Genomic DNA, 22,162 nt, shown 5'->3' with positions numbered 1-22,162 from the left:
GCCTTCGGCTTCTCTGTCTCAGGTGAAGGAAAGAATTTGAATGAAGGATGGTAAACTCCTCGCAAAGTTCTCTCTCCTAGGAGACCTCTGCCATCCAAGACTTAGAATCGTGCTTCACAGGCCGAGACACCAATTAAAAACTTTGACATTGGTTTGACTTGGGCTATAGTCACTGCCAATCGTACCCTCTTCATAGAAGGAACGTTATTGCTATATTATCTTTCCCTCATGTTGATTCCTCTTCTCAAGGCAAAGGTCCAGATATTGAGATGGAGATGCAAACATAATCAGTTTATTTATTGCTATACATAATTGTTTCATTGCTGTAAATATGCTTGACTACATCAAATGCGTTACACTTAATGTACAGGGTTTGTGTGATCATAGAGAGTGGAAACTTGTGTGGATATATATCAGACAATCGCAACCAGACATAGTGGCTGTGAAGAAACATAATCAGCACATATTTGCTAGTCACATAAGACATTTTGCTGATTATGATATTTTCTATGCTGGGGAGCACTCTTTCTCTGGAGTGGCTTTTTTGGTGAGGCATGATCTTCAACCCGTTGTGGCTCTCAATGATCGCCATGGTAGATGGATTATAATGCAATGCCTGTTTCGGGGAGAAATATTTGAATTTGCATCGGTTTATGCTCCTTAATCTTCCAATGGTCTAGCATTGATTTGGGATGCCATGCACAATTATCCATGAAGACACTATGCATTCATCTATGGTGATTTCAACAATGCTCCTCAACCGGGAGAGAATACTTCGGACCACACTCATATAAGGCAATCATTTTATGATTGTCTACATGCACGAGATCTACATTATCCTGCCTTCTTGTCATATAATGATATATTCTAACACTTGTGACTGCCCATCCCTTTCTTTGGGACTGTTTCTTGTGATATAATGAAAAATGCATTTCACCCTTTAAAAAAAAGTAGCCCGCAAGGTACATTTCTGCTCAAATGGGGTGCACATTGTGACTCAGATGGCTGTCATCATCTTGTACCACAAAAGGAAAAAGAAAATGGTGCAATGTGTTGCGATGTGCCATCAATAGTGCTATGATACAGGTAGATGTATCCAAACAGTCCACCTCTGGTGATTAACATTTACCACAAAAAAGACAATAATAGAAGCAAGAAAGACTGACATGAAAACAATATATGACCTATGTTTTGAGAAACAGCTCACGACCTCACGAAAATGGGTTTTGTCATTTAAAGCCTTTGGAAGATAGAGCATTTTTTGAAAGGCACCCAGATAACGTTTGATTAAGGTTAAATACCCATCCTTTTATGCTGTGATAAAGCCAGTTCCACAATCCTTCTGAAGAACATAGATGGAAATATTGGGGGAACTTCTGCAAGAGCCTGTGCACACACAGAAAAAACCCTTAGGAAGGTCTCTCCATTATATATGCCTTCAGAGTTAAGAAATTAGACTGCTTACCTGATGAACGAGGACGGTCGATGGCGTCATTCCTGGAATAGTGTTCACTTCAATCACTATGATCTAAAAATCAAACAAAAAAACAGCTCACAACCACAGACTTGAAAGGAGGTGAAACTCAACCGCAGTTGGAAAGTTTGACATCCAGACTAAATCATGTACAAAATAAGGTATACGTTTAAAAATTTGGCCAGACCTCTCCTGAATCAATGTGAACAAATGCATCAATGCGAGCAAACCCTTCTAGCTGCAAGGTATTCGCAACTAGTTCCACCCTCTTTTTGCAAGCTTGCACTGCATCCATTCTAAGCAAGGTAACATCACATCTTAAGTTATGTTACATGTTTCAAATTTAGAAAAACAAAGAAAGAGATTCAAGTTAAACTTACATGAAAGAGCAAATCCCACCAATCTATAGCAATTCAGTTTACAGGAAAATCTTGATTGTTGTTATGTCTGTACTGATGAGGGAATGCAGTATGCATCTATGCACATATATGGGGCCTACATGAAGGTGACGGGTGCTTCCAAGTGCAGGTACGGGGCCTACATGTATTTTATATGAGGAGGTGGTGGGTTCTTACAAGTGCAGGTATGGGGCCTACGTGCATTTTATATGTGGAGGTGATGAGAGCTGACCTCACAAAGCTGCAGAAACTCCAACTGCAAAAGCAGAAGTGAAAAGCTTGGAAAGCCACAAAAGCCAACTCTTGAATCTCTGATGGTGGATCTAGCATTGGCTCCCGTGGTTGTAGGCATTTGAAGTTACCAAAACCGAAGCAGAAAAAAAACACAACCTCACAGTTCGTAAGGGCAAACCCAAAGCAAAACCACCGCGAACAGGGATGCTAATGGAAGTGAGAGGCTGCTCATACTGCTCTGACAGACTGAGTTGCTATGAGTGATGAAGTATCAGGTCCACCATAGGTAACTAGGCTTTCAAATTGATCCTTATGGTTTAATGCATCATCGAATATCTTTAAAACCATGTGTCTATGTACATGTCTCAGTTCTTTCTAAAAGCATTTGAAGACTTAGCCAGTACTGGCTCTGCCACGTGAAATGTATCTGATGAGCCTGTTCACACTTGCTAGCATATTGCCAAAAGGTAGATGTAGATACCTATTATTACAACCATCCTTGCCCATAAAATATCCTCTGAATTGCAAGTGAACAGCAACCTCCTGCAATCGAGAGCAATTCTACCTACCATAATGATAGAGAGCTGAATGTGACTTGCATAATTATGAAATTAATGTGGGCCTTGTCATCTTGAGTATCCTTGAGTTAGTCTGGATCATGCATCGGGGTGTCTTCGATGGGAAAGTCCCCAACGCTCTTCTCAATCCAATGCTGGGGCATTCTTCCATGTTAGTGGGTGTCTGGTGGCCTTAATTCCTCCACCAGTGGTAAATCTTGTTGTTTCTAAGGTATGATGCTCTGGAATATCTCTCCCGGTCTTCTCTTCACAGAGGCTGAGCAGCCTTGATCTCATCATCTACATATGTGGCCTCATCATCCTTGAATGAGGCCATAGTAGGTCGGGTAACAAATTTTCAATCCTCTGTTTTACAATTTAGGCTACAATATCCAGACAGTCTATGGCTATTATCCAATCAAGCATGGCTCGATCATATTTGAAGGTAGCAGCTACAATCCATCAGCTCTCAACTGGCAAACCACAACTGCTCTGTTTTGGAGCTTTTTGAGCTGTTTGATTCTCCAGCAAAGCATGGCGCTCCATTCCCAGGTCAATTCACTTGCGATTAATTGATGCCAGTTGGCAGTTTTTAGCCCTCTACCAATCAAAAGGGAATATCTGCCAAATGTCACACCATATTCGTGACAAAATGAATGCCATCCACAATCACATTGGCTCCCATCACCACACCCAAGAATAGGATAGTGCATTGGCCTGCTAGTTTGATGAGGAAGGAATAGGGATAAATCAGGGGGAGTCCCACGTGGAGTCTGGTAGCATCTGGCAATATATTAACTCTGGAGCCAAATCCACTATAGCTCTCACATCCAACTTGGGTTCTCAGTTCAAGCTAGCAGCGCCAGCCTTCTTTCCTTTCCCAAAACCCTTGGGATGAACCCCCAGCCCAGCCTGGGAGATTAGTTTCAATCAGTGGGTACCCCTAGATATGGTCAATATGGAGGAGCTTTGCTCCTCCTCAAAATCCCCCCCCTCTCTACCCCCTCCCAGGTAGCCTTGACTCCAGCCCGAACTCTACTCTACAGTTGCAGCGTTGACTCCCTCTCTACACAGGACGACATACCAATGAGGGGGAATCCATCATCCTATCTTTGGCAGCCAAGAACAGACTTTTCAGCTAGAGCAATAGGTGCAACAAGAGTTAAGGTTGCGGTTAGCAGCCGTGACAGCTAGATTTCAGGTCTTGAAGGACCTGGCACGCAGGCAGTAATAGATGAGGAAATGAAGACTTGCAAGGCTTCTCTCCCTACACCTCAACTAGTATCTACAATTAAATAATTTTTTCGCACTGAAGTACAAACAATCAAGAGCGACATGCTTGTGGAGGTTGATACAAAGGCAAGTAAAACTGATCTTCAAGAAGAGATTAAGGAACATGAAGCCAGACGTGACAATGCACTGAAGATTAGAATAGGGGCGCTCCCTAAAGGCTAGTACAAAGAGGACTCTTTCAATGAGACTTTAGCACATGTCAAAGCAGGCATGCCTAGCATTGCATGGACGGTTGACGATGATGAAGATGCCAGAACAACTACTATCCTGCATTCTAGAGGATATGCTTTCGTTACACTTAACTCACAAGATATACGTATCAAGCTTCTCCAACCTGCATTCTAAAGGACATGCTTTCGTTACAATTAACTCACAAGATTTACGGATCAAGCTTCTCCAACAATCTTACAAGTTGAAAGGGACCAAGGTATGGTTAGTGAGGAACTCACGGATTAAATTGAAAAACAAGGCAACGGAAGTAGCCAAGGGCTGCTAGGAAGGATCGAAAAATGAGCAAGGGCAATATATTGGAGGGTGTAGCACTCATCAAGGAGTTTGAATCCAAATCAAAAGACTCAATCTTAAACTAACATATGACTGATTATGTTTTTTGATTTCTAGACATTAACGTAGGTACTCTAAATAACTTGGAGTTGCATTTTTTTGCACTCCATGGGAGCTGCCATGTGCCCTCCCTAAGCAGATGTACTAGCTCAATTTTTTTGTTGTCCCATAGACTTGTGGTCTCTTGGAGACATTAATAGACTTCCTTTCTTTCTTTCTCTTCTCACATCATTCAAATAGATTCTCAAGTTGCGAGCATTGTCCCCTACATTGGGATGCGTGAGGCAAACTTCAATGCTTGTGGCAGCAGCAACAGTGTAAGGAGCCGAAGATGAAGCCTGAGAGATTAAGATTGGGCACTTGATGGTGCCAATTTTGTATGGTGTGGGAGCACAAGAATCATATTTATGTCGTCATGTGGTAGTTCCAAGAGTTCAATAAAAACCATTGCCTAGAATTACAAATCCTTGGTTGGTGGGAGTGCCTTCTTCCATTGGGGAAACTTGGTGGAAGTTGCAGTCAAACACCAAACTTGTGCTATGACAAGTCAAAAACAAACCTTAGCAAAGGCTCTATAAAAGTGCTGGAGAAGATGGAGTTACAAGGGTTGATCAATGTGATTGGTCCCTCCCCAGTTGCGAGTGTGTCCAAGAGAAAAACAAATATACTGACTAGAACCCTATTCATGATGACATCTGCATGCACTTGCCAGACTCACATCTACAAGACCCAAACTTGCAAGAAGCTTTGCAAGCTGCCCTCTCACAGACTCTTATAGTAGCATGTGGCACCACCATTGCTGCGATACTCCTGCAGTCTATGGACTCATATTGCAGTATCCAACACTACCTATACCAATACAAGTGATCCATCTGCTAACTAAGTTACTACTAGTGATATACCTGCTATCTTCGTTTCATTGAGCTTGACATCCAATCACCAATCACTATTGCCCTGAACACTATGGAGATTGGTACTTTGGATAATACCAATGGGAAAGATGTCATGATGGCGAGAAGGATGAATAGAGATGATGTCCATTGTTTGAGCTAGATTTTCTGGAGCAAGAGGTTTTTTGCGCGGGTTTTGCTATTTTTAAATTTTAATTAGTTATTTCACAGTTCTTGAGCATCTATTACTCATTGTATTAAATTAAAGGTAGACAATCCTTTTGAACAAAGCGAATCTTTTGGGTCAACCAAATCCCTAGTGCCATTTCCATTATCATGAAGAACATAATCTCCTCCCTTGGCCCCCCCACCCAAAGGAAACAAAAGAAAACAAAAAACTTCAAGGAACACAATTCATGTAAGGATTAAGAAGTCCTTGTGTATCCTAGAGTAAAGGATATTTTAGTGAGACATCAATGTCTCATGTAGAATATAGGATTTATATTATGTTATTTTATCATTTTTGTAATATTGAATTACTCAATTTACAAAATCAATCACACCAATGTGTAGACAATGTTTTACCACTTCATTTGATTAGTTACGTGACTATGATTAGTATGTATGCATGCGTATGTGCATGCCTGTATACAAGCATAGGTGAATGTCTCTCGTATACAGAATGTCATTAGGGAGTATGGAAATTGGCACATGGCTACATGGAGGAATGAGATCAAATGGGCAAAAAGGACAGCACAACAATTGACTGAATTTTCACATTTAAGGCCTCTCTCTAAATCAGAAAATGATTCCCTTTCACGTGCTCGGATCAAACTGACTGATAATGATCAGAGGAAATTGCACAAATGGCAGATTAGAGCAAGAATGAAGCCCCTCATGGATAAGGGCTGGTCATCAAAAGACTTCTTCCAGGGACTGCATGCTACTCGAAAGAAAAACTCATGTCTAAGGGTAAGGAAGTTAGATGGCTCTTGGACGCACTCTTTCTCTGATCTCCAAGATGAATGCCAAAATTACTTTCAGAAATTGTTCTCTACCCCTGGCTCCCCATCAAATCAAATGACTGATGCGAGGACTGAATTTCTTCAATATGTTTCTCAGATAGTGGAAATGGATGATGCTCTTACATTCGAGAGACCTTTTACTGACACAAAACTTGATAATGCGTTGTCCCACCTTGGCAAATACAAGTCTCCTGGCTGGGATGGTCTTACGGTGGAATTTTATATTTCCTTTTGGGATGATTTGAAAGATGTTCTCTTACAAATGATCAATTCTGCCTGGCAAGAAAATCACTTGCCGCATCTTTGGAAGCATGGCATAATCAAACTTGTGTCCAAAAAACATCTGTGTGACCATATGTCAGATTGGAGGCCTATTACTTTGATGCCTGTAGTTTACAAACTCATCGCCAAAATGATAGTGTATGGGCTTCATGAGATACTGAATGCGGGCCTTCATCCTCATCAGTATGGGTTTGTGCCGCGAAGACAAATCCATGACAATATCTCCAATGCATTGACTGCAATTGAATATGCTAAGTACTCGCATCAAGATGTGCTCATATTGCAGGTAGATATCACTAAGGCATTTGACACTGTTCAATGGGATTTTATCTCTCAAATCATGACAAAGTTGGGCTTTGGTCCCAAGATAGCAAATGCAATTTATTGGCTTTATTCTGGCTCTACCTCTCACTGCATTCTTGGGAGTCATCTATCTCGGTCATGGACATTGGGTAGATCAGTCAGACAGGGCTGCCCTCTTAGTGCTCTCTTCTATGCCATTGTGACCCATCCCCTCTTGATGTATCTTGATCATCTTACAAACACAGGACAGATGACTGGTCTTAAAATCCCTGGGGCTGCATATTTTTTGGCACAGGCATATGCTGATGATTCCTTCTTTATGCCACAGAACTCTCCCCGGGAAGTTCACATGCTTATGACCACATTATCATTGTATGGATTAGCAGCGGGATTGCATGTCAACTTTGACAAATCTAATTTGCTTCCCTTGAAACAATGTGACTGGCATTCTATTCTCTGGCCAGGTCAGGTAGTGCATTCCAAAGATGTAGTCAGGCATTTGGGATATCCTATAGGATGGCATATCACCAGAAAGCAGCAGTTAAAATGGATCTTCCAAAGACTTCAACATAAACTCGAATATTGGAAAATTTCTACTTGGCCACTTCATGTCAGGCTCAGAATAGTACAGTCTATTGTAATGTCCTATGTTCAGTTCTTTTTGCCTTTGCTACATTGGTCCTCCAAAGATATTTCAGCCTTTATGTCTCAAGCTATGGAGCTGTTATGGAGAACAAAAACTGCTGTGGAAGCATTGAGACTGATGAAGATGGAAATGGTGTGCTCTCCTAGGATGCATGGGGGACTTACTGTTCTCAATATCAGATATCATGTACTTGCAAGGAAGGCGACTATGCTCCATACTTTTTTCTGTCAACAACACCCATGGACTTGTATGATAGCATCCATGTGTGTCAACATGAGGACATCTGCTTATGGCCATTGGACTACTGGTTATTGGGAGGTTGTCATTGGGAGATTTGTAGGGAAGATTCCTGGCTGCCCTTTCTCTACTGCTCTGATACTTGACTGGAAACAAGTACTTTCCAAGGTCAAATGGGCTCCTGATAATCGCTCGGGGATAAACTCAATGAGGAAAGAAAGTATTCATTGGAGTGCCATCTTTGACATTCCACTTGCTTTACAGGAACCTGTTCGGGCATATAATCTCATGAAATTGGAAATTAGATACATCAATGACGTTGTAGATGATCTGGGCTATGCCTTATCTTTTCCTCAGGCCACTGCCTCCTATGCATTGGGCAGCATCATAGGTCGATATGGAATAAAATTGCTGATCTCTTACATCCTTTTCTACCTGTTCCTCCTGTGGCTGACACAGACAGGCTTATGGATTGGTAGTTGCACCCTTCTGCTACATGCTCTCATCCTGTTCCTCTGCCTGCTTTGACCTCCATCAAAGCCTACAAGCTTCTTCAGCCTGCTCCATGGATTCAGCAATATGCTAATACTCTGTGGCATATCAGGCAGCCCCTCTCATGGTGGCAGAAGAATCTTCGGATATTACGGAGGTGTAAAATGCCTTTGAAACAAAGACTTTTTCTTTGGAGATGCATGACTGGCACATTGTCAGTGGGAATCACACTTGCCAAACGTCACATTGCACCATCCACATGTCTACGGTGTCAGGCTCCTTCCGAGACTGTCCCTCATTTGCTTTAGCATTGCCAGTCTTCTCGGAATCTCCTTGGGAGAATTTCAGATCATCTTCGGCTCCGTTTCCTGAGTCATAGATTTGGGAAACATTTTTGGTTATTTGGCAGATTTATGAGGTCCTTGTCTCAATATTCCCTATTTCTCTCATGGGTGAGATATTGGGCTCTTTGGACACTCTGGAATGAGCATAATTTGGCATACTTGGGCCGCCAGATTCACAAGTCATATGAATCTTTCAGAGCCTCATTGCGGCAATCCTTATATGATGCCTGCCATGGGGGTGATATACATGCTTCTTGCATAAAGCTTTTCTTTTTATGCTTCTGATCTTTGGGATACTCTCCATTTTGGAGACTTCCCATCTTGTAAATTCATGAGAATATAAATAAAATGCACTGGATTTTACCAAAAAAAAAAGAATGTGCATAAGGATCAAGGAGCCCTTGTCGGATTAATTTTCATGTAATATATAGAATTTACTAGATCGTATTGGTTTATGGTTTATAAATTTCAAGTTGGTCGATTTGCAAATTAATAGCACTAGTGTGTAGAGCTTTTTGGCTGGTTAGTTGGATAAGCTACATGGCTATGATTTGAATTATATATAGTTGAAGTGATATGGTCCTGCCAAGTTTGGTACCCTTCTCAAAGTCATATGGGAGGCAGCTCGCTAGAGCACTACCGCCCCCATCCATTTTTGAAGAAGGCTATGGGGGGAAGCTCATTGGTGAGCTACCTCCCACAGCCAAAACTCAGCAGAACCGTGTCTTCGACCGTAACTTGGATCATAGTTGTGTACTATATTAGATCAAATGACAAAACATGCTCTATAAACTGATGCTATCGGTTTTATTTAGTAAGTCATGATTAAAGAAACCCTAAAATAAAATACGTATAAAAATCTTAATATGTTTACATATTCTACATGAGGAATTGATTTTTTGCTAAAATATTCTTTAGACTAGCTATTTGAGGAATCCTTGATCCTTATGGAGTGTGACTTTTTTGGGGAGCACTAATAACCAATTTCCTAAGCTTGCATTTGGAAAGGCATTTTATTACACATATACTAATGCTGAAGCCATTCGTTAAAAATCCAAGTATCTTTAGACCCGCTACAAAGGAACCATGATAAAAGAGTACAATAGAAGAATTTAGGGTTTTGTAAATAATCAAGAAAAGGAAAATAGTGCCTAAAACCTAAGTCAATGAAAATTGGCAAAACTGGCTCAAGAGATCTTGTTTATCACACAAAGCTCATGATCCTCACAATGTTAATGTTTTTGAGAGTAAGACAGATTAGAGAGCCAACAATGATGAGGAGTATATCTTAAAGCCAAAGTAGTAGAAGCTCAACCTAGCTTCTGTAAGCAGTTGGATCCACTAATCTTGTGCCCATCACTTTGCTAGGTATTTCATCCTAAGACCTCTCACATGGGTTGAAAGTGCTTTGACTCTTTGGACCTTGATGTTTGGGATGACGAGGTGTGTGTTCCCCTTTATTTCTCATTAGTTTTGCCTTCATTATCTTGATCTAACACCATAAGCTGAATCTTCCATTTCCCCAAACCACTTAAGCCTAACAAAAAAATCACCTACAGTGGATATTCTAGATTGAGCCTTCTCGATAAGTTCTGTTTTACAGTTGCTTCCAATACTCTAGCAGTGCATTTTGATACCAAGTATCATGTCTTTGTAACCCACATTTGTATTGACTGTTCCGGCGCACACAGGCCAGATGGCTTCAGGGGCAGCACCAGAGATCTATCCCTCCAATCCTGCCCTCCTCCTTCCTTCCCTCCCACTCTCCATCTGCTGAACCATTTTCTTATGTCGGTTGCCCACCTTGTGCAGATGATCTTACTTTTGTAGTTTTTTTGAAGCTTTGTGCTGGCCTTCCATGCTTTATGAGGCAACCTATCAGGTTCATTTGTTGTACCTCTATTAGGTATTGCATAACTCTGATCAATGCATGAAATTCAATTGGTCTCCTTCCCGTTTCCAACAGAAGTAATGAGTATGGAGTAGTGGGTTTGACACCAAGGTGTCGCCTTAAGAAAGCTTTTTGCATTTTCTCAATATCATTCCATGTAGAGGCTGAAATGCTGCCTCCCCATACTTCCACTCCATATAATACTGTCTGCACTACATATGCATCAAACAATACATTTCGAATTTTCTAGTTCCTGGTGTCGGTGTGCCTGCAATCATTCTCAAATTGGTAGTACTTCCCCCAACCAGTGTCCATCCTTCTGTGTATACATTGCCACCATCTGTGATTTGCCAGGATATCAACCCCTAAGTATTTGAAGGTGCTGACATACTCAATAATCTGTCCATCAAAGTGATTTCAGGGGGATGTTCTGGCTGATTGGTATAGACTGCCATCATCTTTGTTTTCCCGACATTTACTTGCAGCCCACTTTCCTTACAAAAAGTCTTAAGCACTTATAAAAGTTTGTGCATAGATTCTGGATCGTATGCAAAAAGAACGACATCATCTACGTATAGCAACAATAGCACTATCCAAAGTCCCAATTGCGGTCCTTGCAACCCTTCCTCTGCTGCAGATTCATTGATGAGTTCCTCCAATTGGTCAATGCATATTCCAAACAAGGTAGGCGATAGAGGGCAGCCTTGCTTCACTCCCATATTACTCTCAAATGCATCGGACATACCCTGTGTTTGTTTGAGTTGGCATAATACCTTTTCATAGATGCGAGAGATGCCTACTCTTAAGGCCAAAGGGACTCCCATTTCTTGCATTCTCTTCCATAATCCTCCTCTTGGAACTGTGTCAAATGCTTTCTTGAAATCCACAAAACAACAAAATAGAGAGAGAGAGAGAGAAAGAAAGAAAGAAAGAAACTATTATTATCGTCCTCTGGGGGCCTGAAATCGACCCATGGGACCCAATAGAGAGAGAGAGAGAGAGAGAGAGAGAGAGAGAGACCTTATTAATGAAGGAGGCGGCGGTGTGAGATTGATCCCTGTCCCACCTAGTATGACATAAGGAGACAATAAAAAAATCCATTTAGATGAGGTAACACATGGAATAATAAATACAAAGTATAATTCCTTTGGGGATCCCAGCTTACATGGAGCAGTTCAAAGTAAATAACCTTGCAGAATGGAAAAACCTCATACGATTAAGACACAAACAGCATAAAATTCTGAAATTTTGCTTGCTCAAGATCTGCAAAATAAGAGATTGTAGCCAAAGTCTTGATAATGAGTGTATAACCTTGAAATTTTTCTTCCAAAGATAGAATGTCACTCTGTTCTTTGATGGTGATACTGGGGTTGAGAGCATGCATTTCCCCTGCTCTCCCGATAACACCTACTGTTATCTCGACCCATTTACTGGACCCCGTATATTCAAGGATATCTTGAGCAGATTTGTCTTTAGCATTCCCTGAAGACAGTCTTATTTCAGCTGTTTCAATAAATGGCTCAAAAATGAGCTTCTCTGGTGTAGAATCAGGCATCTGGATAATACCATGTGCCTGCAAAAGGTAATCTCAGATTTTTTGTACTCGAAAAATCCTTCAAAGAGTTGAAGTTTTTCCAAGAATTTATATCATCACAAGTAACAAGCAACTATATGCAGGAATGTTTCGACTTCTTCCATTTCTATGAGCACACTGTGAAACAATTTGCTGACATTGTTCAAACTAATTTGCTAACACATTGTTAGAGGGAACAGTCATGAAGATTGTTCGAATGAATGTTATTGTAATAATGCTTACAAAAGAGGAGAACATTTCAAGAGAAACAAGGACCCGATATAATTTTTGCCAAAATTCAACTCATAGGTCCTGCAAAATGTACCTTTGGATGAATGAACATCAATTTCAAAGGCCAATCTGTTGGAATATGAAGTCAAAGTGTGTATTTGTGTGTCCTAGGTCCCTAGGACTTATTTTATAGTCTAGTGAGTCCTAGACAGTGCCACGTGTCATATGGGAGATTATCCCATATGCATTGTGACTTTCTAGAGTCTAGAGGCTCACACTATATAGTCTTGTACTAGTCTTCAGTCTTTACAGATCAGTCAACATCAAGCTATCTCTATCATGTGAGTACTTTGGTTATCATTGTTGTGCACTTGTATCTTCTTTCCATTTCCTTTCCATTCCATTCCTGCGTGCCATGTGCCTTCACAATCTAACTCTACTTAGATTGGTATTCAGTCTCAATAAGAGTGCAAGATCATACCTATCAAGCAGGAAAAGATGTAAAAAGGCCCATTAGTAATGGGCCACACGCTACATACAGGTGCTATGCTTAAAATGCAATGTTTAATTCATGAGTACATGTCAGTACCATCTTCCTGCATCACCTGTGAACCACACTGGTTCAGAAAAGCAACCAAATATGTTCTGCATAAAATTTAAGAGAGATTTTTTGGAGAATATTCACAGTATAACATCGCAGCTAGATTCAAGTAGCTAGCATAAATCCAATCCAAGCTACATAGCTCCACGAAGCTGAAGGAAATGGAACAAACTTCCCCACAAAGTTTGTTCAAGCTCTATCATTCAGCTCCACGAAGCTGAAGGTGACTGACAAACTTCGCTGACAATTTACCCCCCCTGGCCCCGCCCCCACCCCCCTCCCGGAAAAAAAGGGAACATAAATTCAATCAATTTCTATCATACAACTATATAAGTTCTAATATACTGCTCCAGTAAGCTGAAGTCAATCAAGCAAAATTCCCAAGCAATTTACCAAAAAAAGAAAGAACTCTCAAAAAATGCAATTGCATGAATGAAACTGTAGGATCTCCTTTCTCAGAAGATTAAAATAATAATTGTTAAGAGGCAATGGGTATATGGTAGGCTTTGATACCTATTGAAGGAAAATGAGCACAATCTGGATGGAAAAAAGCTTGGAAGTCTTGTGATCCACAATGATCAGCTCGACAACTGAACTAAAGAGAAACTACATCTGCTCACTTCTATACTATATACTAAGGCTCAAAACTACTGTTATGGCATGCAAACCCTAAAAATCTAAGTGAACCAATGTGTCTTACATGATTTTTTTAAACAAGTGTATTACATGCTAACAAATGAAAGACGGCATCGGAAACCACGAAATTATATGAGCAGAGGTGAAAGCCCTCACTCAGAACATGCCAGCTCCAGTTAGATCACCTCAGACCACTCCAACACTAGGGAACCTTTAGCAGCCATCCCCTAAGCATACCCTTAGAATGAAAAAAAGTCAAGATTCTTGGTATGGAGTTTCCATTACCTTATGCTCACGGACCCTCTCAGCCTCTCCTCCCTGCCTGCAGCTCCCTCCCCACCCCTAGCCTCTCCGCCCGCAGCTCCCTCCCCTCCCCGCCTGCAGCTCCCTCCCCACCCCTAGCCTCTCCGCCCCTAGCCTCTCAGCCCTCGCCGCCTGCAGCTCCCTACCCGCCTAGCCTCGCCTCCTGCAGCTCCCTCCCCGCCTAGCCTCGCCTCCTGCAGCTCCCTCCCCGCCTAGCTTCCCTCGCCGCCGCCTGCAGCTCCCTCCCACGCCCATTGCCTCCTCCGTCTGCTGCCTCTTCCGACCCTCCACTCCTGCTGCTCCCCTCCCGCCTGCAGCTCCACAAACCCCTCCCCCGCCTGCAGCTCCTTCGCCCGCTGCCTCCCCGCCTGCAGCCCCTCCACCCGCTGCCTTCTCTCCCCCGCTTCTGCTCCACCCTCCCTCTCTACTCACGCTGCCTTGCCATCGCGCTTGCTCATGCTGCTGCTCATGCTGCTGCTCATGCTGCCTTGCCATCGCACCAGCACACTGCTCCATCTTGGAGGACCTTTCAACCTTTGACCCCAGTCCTCTACCATAATGAAGGATAAAGGAAGATGAGGACAGGGACTCACTTAGGCGGAATACCCTTCAGTCCAGATATACATACATGAGGAGATGGGGAAGGGGAACGGTGACAAGGGAAAAACACAAAAGCAACTCAACTTGGAGAACTTCAACAAACGCAGCAACCAGAGCGGTTTGACAGTGGACAGCACCGCGGAGCAGAAGAAAGGGGCCCACCCGAAGCCCATGCCGCTCACCACAGCCTCGACCACTATGATTACCACCACCACTTTGCTACCATCATCCGCATCCGCCTCATCATCCACGCCACCTCTCCCCTCTCCCTCTCCTGCATCATCATCACAGGCCTCCTCCCCAGTAGCCCCATCACTACCCCCATCAACCACAGCTCGACATGGTACTTCACTTGGATCAGCAATGCCGAGGTCTCCCCCAAAAGGGGGTCCGCATTCCAAAGGACCTCCTGCAAGACGAGGAAATTCAGCAGGTCATGGCAAGGATTTGGGAGCAGTTAGAGACGGCACCGTGTGAGGGCCGGGCTACGTGGGTGGCTGATGCAATTCAGAGGAGCAGTGAGGAGCTATAGGCTCATGCCCTTCGGCGAAGGAGTACCCTTCACGAGCGAGAGTGGGCTTTGAGGAGAGACCTCGCCTCCATTGAGAAGCTCAGGGAGCAGGACCCAGTGTCTCAGTGGCTTAGTGACAGATTCGAGAGCGCTCATCTCGAGCTCCAGGACACGGAGGTGCGGCGGGCTAAGTTCTCCTATCATTTCTCCTTGGCCCGATGGGTGCAACACGGGGACGGGATGACAAAGCAGTTCTTTCAGACCACTCGGTCCTGATCAACAGGCACACAGCTACGTCTTTCGGACTCGCAGGGCATCATGCACATTGACCTGCAGAAGATTCTGGACATGACCACGGGTTTCTACAGCCAGCTCTTTCAGACGGAGAGGATGACCCCAGCTGGTCTTGTGGCCCAGGAGCTAGTTTGGGATCACGTTCCGCCAGTAGTCTCATAGAACTTATGCAGCAGACTTGAGGAGCCTTTCACGGATGAGGAGCTCTGGGAGGCCCTCAAGGCTCTCCCGACCCAGAAGTGCCCGGGTGAGGATGGCTTGACTCCGACCTTCTTCCCGAACTTTTGGGAGATTATCTCCACCCCTTTCTGTTTAGCTTGCTAGGAGATTTTTGACATAGGCCTTCTCCCTCAGTCTTTGAGCATCCCGAAAGGGGGAGATAGGTCAGACATCCGACACCGGAACCTTAGAATGAAGAATGCATAACAGAGAGATGAAATCGAATACACAGAGATCTATAACTCTGAAAATCCTCCACCGAATCGTGAAAGAGCTGATAAGTAGGGGTTTTTGGGCGTCCGGAACGCAATGGGATAGACGGTTTTGGAAACCATGGTCTCAATCACTAAGTCCAACACGCGGACTCAAAAACGTTTTTGAAAACAGAGCTGTTTGTAAACTCTAGCGGAGTACGAATGATGAGCAACATAGAAGTTTTAGGACCTCCTCAGTCCACCGGAACTGACAGATCTGCAAATGGTTGCTCCAAACTTGAGTTCCAACACCCGGAGGGTTCTTACTCTTCCAACACATGGACCCCAGTCAACATCTAGAGAGACATTTGGAGAAAATCCCATATCCCAATTGCCCACTCTGACTATATGGTAAATTTTGAGATCCAAGCGCACACTTTTGTTGGGACCTAGACCTATGCCTCTCAATCACTCTTAGTGATTCGTATACACACCCTCATGTCCACTTGGAGAAGAGTTCAAGGTGAAAGCGGCTTTCATGAGAGGGTCGGACCATGGTTTGTTTTCGAATACAATACTAAAGGGATCTCATGGCACTTCCAATCTTCTGTTGGAGTACACCAAGCTCTTATGCATGTTATTTAACCAAGCAGGCTTCCATATCAGTAATAAATAGTCCTAGATCAATGAATGACAACCATGGTAGGGATCCTTAACAACATGTTACCCTTCATATTGAGCTTCCATATCAGTAATAAATAGTCCTAGATCAATGAATGACAACCACGGTAGGGATCCTAAACATGTAGCCCCTTCATATTGAACCCTATCTATCAAATGATCCTACCACACGTCATAGCATTTATCTTGATAATCCTATAACTCAATGTAATTTTGATCATACACCCAACTCTATAAGCTCAAGCTTAAGTAAAACAAATAGGTGACCCACATACATCAAGATTGTGCCATTGCACCCTGGTTCAAGCATGATAGATTCAGGCCAAATGCATGAGCCACAAAACTATTTGTAAGAACTTGCATGTAATTGTGCCCAAATAATACACGAGACAGAAATACCTTGCTTAAGCTTCCCAGAAGCAACTGGGGTAGCCTCGCTTGAATTGCAACCAGATATGAATGCAGGTCTTCTGCACAACTACACACCAAAAAAGCAGCTTGGTTAAGAATTTTATTGGAAACACTACAAGATCAAAAGGTTGAGCCTTACAGAAGTACCTGCAAAGAAACATTCTTCTGAAATATGTTTTATCCATGACAGGTTTATTGCATCACAAGAAAATATCACTTTCCCGGACGGGTATATATTTGAGAATTTAGACACTCTTAAAAAGCGTTTCATTCATCAAAAATTGTTTCGGCAAAAAGCATTCAGGGGGATTTTTAAATGAACATAGGAATCAGCTATAATTATGAAAATACCTCAACGCCAAAAATGTTTTCAAACATGCTTACTAGCCTTCACATTATCTACGTATCATACTCCCCTACACTCACACAATATTGTCAAATCGAATTCCACCATTGAGTTACATGACATACTCCTAGTAGGAATGGCACTAAAATAACTTCATCCTAATGTTCTCCATAACAGCAGCAAACTGCTGAGTGGGGGTCACATCCATGCCTACTTGGCCTTCCATATAAATGGCAGTGGTACCCCATCCTAGTGTATCTGGATCATTAGCCCAAAATCCAATGGATTTCGAATATCGTTGTGTAGTCCGAAAGTCCACAATCAAGAAACTCCTCGTCATTTCCACATGGGAAGATGAAGTCCAATGATCTGTGTCTATAAGTAGGCGAGTGACTTGTCACGTCAGCTGCGAACAAGTATAGAAAGGGAGTAAGAGGGCAGCCTTGGCAAACAAATCTGGATATCTGAAATTTCAAGAAGTTATCTGTTACGCTCAAGTTGAGGTAACATGACCTCGGAAGGGTCAATCGATATTTTCCTTTGTAAAGGATCAATGTTTGTATTATATTTATTTGGGCTTCATGTAAATAGTCAAAGGGGTTAATGTCAAGGTCCTTGATGAGGGTGACAAGGCACTAACTAGATGGGTCTAAGGCTATGGGTCTTAAATGCGTTAAGTGGGAAATGTGCCTAGGGGCAAGTGAATAAATTGATATCCCAAGAGAGGGGTAGTAAATATGCATTTAAGAGGTACCCTAGAATGTAGACATGTGGCATACTAGATCCATCTAGGGAATTGGGGCTTGGTGGAATATGCAAGCTGGAGCCTTCACGTGTGTGTATTGTTCTGAGAGTTTGCTGTCACCAAGAATTGGCTGGGAGGAAAATTAAGTACTTGCCCCGTGATTGATTGTTGGCTAGGGAGGATTGAATAGGTTGTACATTAATAGATGTGTAACATTTGGTATCAGAGCGTGGGACGGTGGTTGGTCATTGTTATACCCAACGGAAGACCTGCTGGAGCGTAATGAGTAAAAGACCTTACAAGGAATTATCAGGCTCAAGAACCGACAAGCCTCCAGCGTCTCTGTTTTGGTAGCGCAGCCTAACGGCAAGAGTCCGTCGCTAGATGTGCACAAGAAAGCTCCCCTACACGCAGAAGTCGAGCGCATGAAGCTCATCATACCCAACGACGCCCAAGCGGGTTTCTGTAGTTACTCACGCTATAACGATTACAGCTCCTTGACTAACCGGTCGTTCATGTTTGGTGGATCAACGTTGGGATAATGAACGTTAACGATTGTGTACTACGGGTTCCGTTGATTAGCTGACGACCTTAGAGAACCTTCGTGTGGTGGCTCAGCAAATCAGAATCAATTATGATTACCTCTACGTGATAGTGGCTGGGACGAATTTTTTGGTGGAGCAGAAGTTTTTTTTTGGGGTCCGTTGGTGACGGAGGTCACAATCCCGTAATATTACTATCACGATTTCAGATTTCAGAAATATTGGTTTTGTGTGTTATATACGAAGGCTTGTTGACGATTGGGTGAAGTCGAATTTCATCGTCATGAGAATTCCGTACATCAGTGACGGAATCCCATTTTTTTCCCGTCCGAATATTGATGGAACTTGACGGAAAATCAGTTTAGAGGCGCTTTTGAGTGGATTTGGATGTATCGAAGTGGCGTGGTGTCGAATAGAGGCAATCAGGAGCTTGAACACTGAAAGTTGGACCAGGGAGTTTTCTATTTCTTTATGCCTTTGAATTATTTGAGATTGCAGATATTTCCCTAGTATAGGGAAAAGATATTCATCTTGGTTCTCAGCTATTTTCAGTTGCTGGTTACACCTGTTTAGACACCTTTTGTGGTTGTGAGATTGAAAAGCAATTTGTGAATAGAGTTTTAGGTGGTGTTTTATTCATTTTATTTATTTATTAAAAAAAAAAAACACACACCCATCGACCTAAATGGAAGTAGAAGAAGCTTCTAGGGTGGATCCCGTAGAGTCGGGAGCCCGGCCGACCCCGCAAGTGTCGTGCCCAGCAAGCCATACACTGTCTTGTAGAATTGCATTATTGGAGGATGCCTTGCAACAGATTTTAGCGCAACAATTACAAGCAAATGTAGGGCAATCCGAGCTCATGAAAATGGTTCATAGTGTGTCTGCCACACCATCTCATGAAGAGAAGGGTAAAGCTCCAATGGAGCCTGAATCCAGTGTTCATACGGTCGAGCCTAGGAGGGCTAAGGTGCCTAATATTGCCAATTATAGGCCAGAAAAGTATTCTGGTTGGATGTCTTACCGTAGTTCTGATATCATAGAGACTTGGTTACACAAATGGAACGAGGCCTTCGCCATTTGTGAAATCAACAACGATATGAAGAAAATCCGTGAAGCCACCCATATGTTAAATGAGGCAGTGGATAGGTGGTGGATAAAACAGCAGAAAGATGGAGTGGCATCCACTACTTGGAAGGGGTTTAAAGAAGAATTTAGAAAACACTTCTTACCTCCTGACGAAGCATCCCGAGCTTGGGATCAATATTGAAACCTTCGTCAGAGAAATTTATCAGTGGCGGAATACATTGATAAGTTCAGAGAAAGTGTAATGAAAGTTTATAAACCTCTACCTCAGTCAATCCAGGTAAAAGATTTTATCTTTGGACTGAATGAATGGATCAAGATGGAAGTTCGGGCTAAGTATGCAAACACGCTAGATGAAGCAATTGCCATAGCCCTGAACTATGAGGATGCCAAAGGGAACAGACCAAGTGGGTTTATGCAGGTTGGGACTCGATATGAGTACCCGAAGAAAACTGGGTTTAAGAAGAAGTGGATTAGCAAAGGGAAAGCCTCACAACCTAGTGGTCAAGCCAAGCAGGCGAAGCCAGTTGAGACTCCTAAACCAAGTACCACCATTGGAGTGAAAAGAAAAGTAACACCAATGGCAACCCGGGCTTGGTCGAAGTCTTCTTTGAACTTAGAGCAAAGAGAAAAAGCAAGGAGAGAAGGCTTGTGTTTTGGATGCCTTTAGCCTCATCAGTGGAAAGATTGTCCACGAAACAAGGATCGTCGGATAGCTGAGATGGTGATCTCAAAATGCGACGTGGAAATGGAGGAAAGTCCCAGAGCATAACAGATGCAGATTCAGCTAGCGGGATCTTCTCAAAGGTCAATACCTATTTTGTTATGTCTGTCTGTTGCTAAGCTAGTAACCAATGCACCTGATAATGTCCTATCAAAGCCCGCACCAACGGGCTATATAGCCTTTTAACTATACGGAGTTAATTAAGATGAAAGGGCAAGTAGCCAATCATGATGTCATTGTGTTGTTTGACTCAGCGTCAACGCACAATGTAATTAACTCCAGGCTTGTAAAGAGGCTGAAATTAAAGACTAGTACGAGAGTCGACCTACGACAACTAGCTTCAAATCTACCTATGAAAGACAACACAATCCCTCCTTAGAACTGGTGCATGGATATTGAGCACCCCAATCTCGAAGCCCCTAGAAAACGGATGATCCACTAAGCCCTGGCTAGATCAAAGTACCATGTGCAATAACATTGCAAAGAATCGAAGCTAAAATGGAAACGCAGAGTCCACGAGATCGAAAGAGCACTGGACCAAAAAGTATGCGTAATTAAAAGCTTGCCTATCGTGCCGCATCGCCTATCAATGAGTTTGTGCTCTTGGAGGAAGAGAATGTCCATTTGGTCCATGAGTGACCAAGGGGTGAAGCTTGTCATTGATGACTTGCTTCCTTACGATGGGTTGGAATCCCAGCCAATCCCTCAACATTCCATGACAACTCTCATTGAGAAGAAAGAGGCTGGTGGAAGGTCCTATCTGACAGGAGTTTGATGAGCCCAAGCTGAAGGTGAGGGTCAATCAAGTGGCCAAAATAGAGGCAACACAGTCTAGAAAATCACCTCTCGATAAAAGAGTATGAGAGGTAAAAGATCTCGGTAAGTCATCATCACCAAGATCCTCAGCTGGGTTGCTAATCTAAGGGCTACATAAGGGTTTGGAGAGGCAAAAACCTCTTGAGGGGCGATGTGAGGTGCAAAGGGAAGACAATTGTTAATGATCTTGCACCTTTCCAAACTTGAGCTTGGTAAGCACGCGGGGAGAGGAGGAAGGGGGGGGGGAGTGCAGACCCACCTAGTGATGTATTGAACACCTAAGGAAGGAATACATGACCCAATGCATCCAAGAAGAGATCCTTCCACTGCTCTTGACCTAGCATGAGTCTCTTGGCAACAAGCTTGCACTACAAAGCTTTGCATTGAACATCAGGATCAATGATACTAAGCCCTCCCTCATGGGTCAATAGAATCAAGGTCTCTCAAGCCACTCCTTCTCTAGCATCTTTGGACCCATAAAGTCTAGTTCTAATAGGCTTCTTGAGCTGTGTGATGCACCCCCTAGAAAGAAGCTATCTCCGAACAAACAATAGTAGCAGCCTTGGATCTCGTAGTGGAGATGAAATGCTCCTTTGACTTGATCTCCTATAGATCACACAAGGCACAAATCCCCCTCGCCCTCGGTACTCCCTCGACTCGTCCACTCTCAATGTGGAGTCGATGTGACGAAACCCTAAATTGCCCAATAAATATTTTCAATGAATGAGGGAGATGAATCCGAGTATATCCTGGAGGATAGATAAAGCTCTCATCGAAAAAGTGAAAACATTGATCTCTATAGAAGCTGGGCTTCATTGGGAACTCACTTAGTGCCAGCCAAGTCCTGAATGTGCATAGTTGTAGAAGGTCATCGCGTCTGACGTGGTTGACCTCATGATATCCGACCAAGAGAAATGGCACATCAATGCTGCATTGGAAGCACCGTGCAGTGGATCCCCAATCTCTAACCACCTGCATGTATGCATACTAGCATCTCTAATCACCCTCATCTGCTAGGGTCA

The 22,162-nt window shown here is 43.0% G+C and overlaps 1 protein-coding gene across 6 annotated transcripts in view; it reads right to left on the bottom strand.

The window, feature by feature from the left end:
* Nucleotides 1-940: 940 nt before the first annotated feature.
* Nucleotides 941-22,162, bottom strand: part of LOC147895567 (D-alanine-D-alanine ligase family) — a 154,664-nt gene continuing 133,442 nt past the window's right edge. For all 6 annotated transcript variants that reach the window (XM_087383547.1, XM_087383551.1, XM_087383548.1 and 3 more), the window contains 6 exons: nt 16,873-16,951; nt 11,942-12,203; nt 11,651-11,696; nt 1,662-1,770; nt 1,466-1,528; nt 941-1,386 (listed from right to left, as the gene is read on the bottom strand). In XM_087383547.1, the coding sequence (XP_087239673.1) occupies nt 1,294-1,386; nt 1,466-1,528; nt 1,662-1,770; nt 11,651-11,696; nt 11,942-12,203; nt 16,873-16,951 (652 nt within the window). In that variant the 3' untranslated portion in view covers nt 941-1,293. The remainder of the gene's footprint in view (nt 1,387-1,465; nt 1,529-1,661; nt 1,771-11,650; nt 11,697-11,941; nt 12,204-16,872; nt 16,952-22,162) is intronic.

The sequence above is a fragment of the Dipteris shenzhenensis genome, chromosome 13 (assembly GCF_047967505.1).
Source record: "Dipteris shenzhenensis isolate YYH24624 ecotype China chromosome 13, Dip_SZ_1.0, whole genome shotgun sequence".
Classification (NCBI taxonomy): domain Eukaryota; kingdom Viridiplantae; phylum Streptophyta; class Polypodiopsida; order Gleicheniales; family Dipteridaceae; genus Dipteris; species Dipteris shenzhenensis.
This window is presented reverse-complemented; position numbering and strand designations above follow the sequence as displayed.